Source organism: Arachis hypogaea, chromosome 12 (assembly GCF_003086295.3).
Source record: "Arachis hypogaea cultivar Tifrunner chromosome 12, arahy.Tifrunner.gnm2.J5K5, whole genome shotgun sequence".
Taxonomy (NCBI): domain Eukaryota; kingdom Viridiplantae; phylum Streptophyta; class Magnoliopsida; order Fabales; family Fabaceae; genus Arachis; species Arachis hypogaea.
Window position 1 is genome coordinate 9,404,185 of NC_092047.1, and position 3,906 is coordinate 9,408,090.

At 35.8% G+C, this 3,906-nt stretch overlaps 1 protein-coding gene across 1 annotated transcript; it reads left to right on the top strand.

The window, feature by feature from the left end:
• The first annotated feature begins 3,145 nt into the window (after window positions 1-3,145).
• Window positions 3,146-3,703, top strand: LOC140176617 (uncharacterized mitochondrial protein AtMg00810-like). The gene has a single exon (XM_072208146.1). The coding sequence runs from the start codon at window positions 3,146-3,148 to the stop codon at window positions 3,701-3,703; it is 558 nt and encodes a 185-aa protein (XP_072064247.1).
• The last annotated feature ends 203 nt before the right edge of the window (window positions 3,704-3,906 follow it).

Sequence of the window (3,906 nt, forward strand, 5' to 3'; positions counted from 1 at the left end):
TTTATTATTTTGTTTAAAAAAACTTGGTTTATGACTAAGTTTATTACATATTTATAATTATAAAGACTTTAATATTTGTTAATTTAGAAATTATAATTTTTTTATATCTTCAGAAATTATAATACTTTTATAAAGACTATAGTTGTGAAATTATATATATTATTTAATACTTTTTTTTTTGGTAATTTATATTATTTAATACTTAATAGTAAAACAAATAAAAAAAAGAGATTTAGCGGGCTTGACCCGCCAGTCCGCCAGCCCGTTGTTAAGCAGGGCGGGCCGGCGGGGTGAGATTTTAGGACCGCCTCATTAGGCAGGGCGGGGTGGGCTTCTCCGCTTGCCACCCCTAGCAACAACCTAGAAGCACTCGCATCAACATGGGTGCAGAAAAGAAATGTGATGACAATAGCAATCCAAACTCACCTCAACTGGCAGATCCAACTAGCTCTACAGTGACATTATCTTGAACAAAGACAACTCCTTATGTCTATCCTCCAACAAGAAGATACCCAGCCTCAAGGTGTCAACCCAGCTCCTCACTCAATCAATCCTTCCAATATCTTAGGTAGCTTTTATGCTTTGTTAATGAGTACACATATTTCTTACTTGTTTACAATGAAATTTTTTTTTTTCAAAATCTTGGATTGTGGACACAGGAGCCACTGACCATGTTACTCACACCATATCAAATTTTGCAAGTTATAGACACATCAATCCTATTTTAGTTAAATTTTTCAATGGCTCGCAAATTATAACACAGATCATTGGCACCATTTTTTTCACGAAAGACTTATTTCTCACCAATGTATTGTATATTCCATCATTCAATTTTAATCTCATTTTAATTTTAAAATTAACTAAAAATTTGTATTGTAAGTGTTTTATAACTGACTCAAGGTGTGAGACTCAGAGCTTGAATACCTGAAAGATGATTGACACAGCTGAGGTGGATTAATGACTTTACATACTCAAATTGCCTACAAATCAGAAATTAGTTTCTCCTCCCACTCAAGTCATATCACACATAGCACAAATAGACATAGCACATGGATTAGATAATAAAAAAATTTTGTGACATTTTAGACTAGGACACATGGCACAAGAAAGGATGCATAACATTCAGAAACTGCACCCATTTGTTCATTGTAAAAACAGCATTATACCATGTGATTCTTGCCATTTTTCAACACAAAAGAAATTGCCTTTTATTGATAGTGTTATAGAAATAAAATGTTGCTTTGATCTTGTTCACGTGGATATATAAGGACCCATTTCTACTCCTTCTATTAATAGTTATAAGTATTTTCTTACCATTGTAGATGAAAAAAGTAAATTTACATGGATATTTTTTTTTAAACTCAAATCAGAGGCAAGTTCCCTCTTACAATTTTTTGTTAATTTGATTCTAACTCAATTTGGAAAAACTATAAAATGAATAAGAAGACTAGTTGTGTTATCGCCTTAAAACCTTTTTTTATTCCAAAGGCATACAACATCAAACTAGTTGTGTTGAGACTCCACAATAAAGGGTAATGCTAGGTAAACAAAAAAAAACAGCCGGAACTTTCCTTATTTAGCATTCATTAATTGTCACAACAATTAATGAATGCTAAATAATGAAAGTTATGGCTGTTTTTGGCTAATATTTTTTGGTTACCAAACATTTTCCACAATAAAATGGTGTTGTGGAGAGAAAACACCAAATTATTCTCAACACAGCTAGAGCCCTCATATTTCAATCTAATATTCCTAAAATTTTTTGGCATTTTGTTGTTAGCCATGCTGTCCATCTTATCAATTGAATGCCTAGTAAGAAATTGCATGAAAAATCTTCCTTTCAAATCTTGTTTCATGAATTACCTGATCTGAAAAATTTGAAGATGTTTGGATGTTTAGCTTATACTTCCACTTTACCTGCTAATCGAAGAAAATTAGATAACAGAGCTAAAAAATGTATATTTTTGGGATTTAAACAAAGAACCAAAAGATACATTCTATTTGACTTGAATTCTAGAGAACTTTTTATTTCAAGACATGTACAATTTTATGAGCTTCATTTTCCATACAAGTCCAGCGACAATCATTCAAGCTCCTAACATGCATTACACACATGCATACCATCTCACAACATTATTAACCTTGATTTATTCACAATAGATTTTGAGCCATAACATATTTCACACACTCCCACACATATTCCACACGTTATCATGGAACATCCCATGCCTTCCCCTACACAAGCACAAAGCAATGCCTCACGCACTTCAGGCACAACAATGCATGATACATAAGATTCACAAACATCTTTAGCACATTCAGAAAATATACAACTGGCTGAAATTACACCACACACACATATAGCATCGAGAAGGACCACCAGAGAGAGAAGACCCCCTTCTTATTTGTAGGATTATCATTGCATGCTCATGGCTACATCCACCAAAGCCCAAGTGCCAACCACACATAGGTATCCACTTTCTGAGGCAGTAGATTATGATGCTCTTTCGTAAAATCATAAACGTTTTGCACTACATCTCTCATCCAACCCCGAACCAAAATCCTATCAAGAGGCTGTGGTGCACGAATGTTGGAGAATAGCCATTCAAGATGAAATTTTGGCTCTTGAGAACAATAGAACTTGGCATCTAGTTGATTTACTGGTTGGGAAGAGACCCATTGGCTGTAAGTGGGTCTTCAAGACAAAGTAAAATCCCGATAGCACAGTAGAGCGCTATAAAGCGCGATTAGTTGCATAGGAATTCACTCAGAGGCCTGGCTTTGATTTTCTTGACACGTTCAGCCCCGTAGTAAGGATGAACACTCTACGAATGTTACTTGCTGTTTTCATGAGCAGAAACTGGTTTCTTCATCAACTGGATGTCAACACAGCGTTCTTACATGGATACTTACTCGAATAAGTTTACATGCGAGCACCATCGGGTCTTGATGCTCCAAAAGGAAAAGTGTGCAAGTTAGAACGATCCTTACATGGGCTAAAACAAGCAAGTAGAATGTGGAATTTGAAGTTGAGTGGAGTGATACAAAGTCAAAACATGATTATTCTCTTTTTACTAAAGCCATCGAGAATGGATTTACAGCAATTCTGGTTTATGTAGACGACTTCATCCTTTCTGAGAATGACATGGAAGAAATCAGCAATGTAAAAAGGGTCTTGGATGAAAAGTTTAAAATCAAGGATATCGGTAGATTGAAGTACTTTTTAAGACTAGAATTTGCTCATAATTCAAAAGGGTTGGTAATTTGCCAACGCAAGTACACATTAGACCTTTTAGAAGAATTTGGTATGTTGGGGGCCAAGCCAGCAAGCACTCCTATGCAATATTCAGTTGTCCTCTCCAAGAATTTAGGGACGAAGCTGAGTGATTCACTACGGTACAGGAAGCTAGTTGGTAGGTTGTTATATCTCACCAACACTCGACCAGATATTTCGTATGCTGTAGGATATTTGAGCCAATGTCTCAACTGTCCCACTGATCAACATTTTCAAGCAGGTCTCCATGTGCTTCGGTATCTCAAGGGTAATTCGAGTTCAGGGTTGTTTTTTGCCAAAGACAATAACTTGAAACTCACAGGGTTTGTTGATTCGGACTGGACAATTTGCCCAGATATTAGAAGATCTGTAACTGATTATTATTATTTTTTGGGTGGAACTCTTGTATGTTGGCACAGCAGGAAGTAAACTAGTGTCTCATGTTCTCCATCAGAAGTAGAATACAAGACAATGAGCCAGGCAACTAGAGAAGGACAATGACTGCTATATCTTCTCAAAGAACTCCAGGCTGAGCATAAGACACTTTTTAGTCTCTTTTACGACAATCAATCTGCTCTTCACATAGCTGCGAATCCTGTCTTCCATAAAAGGCAAAGTATTTGGAAGTAGAC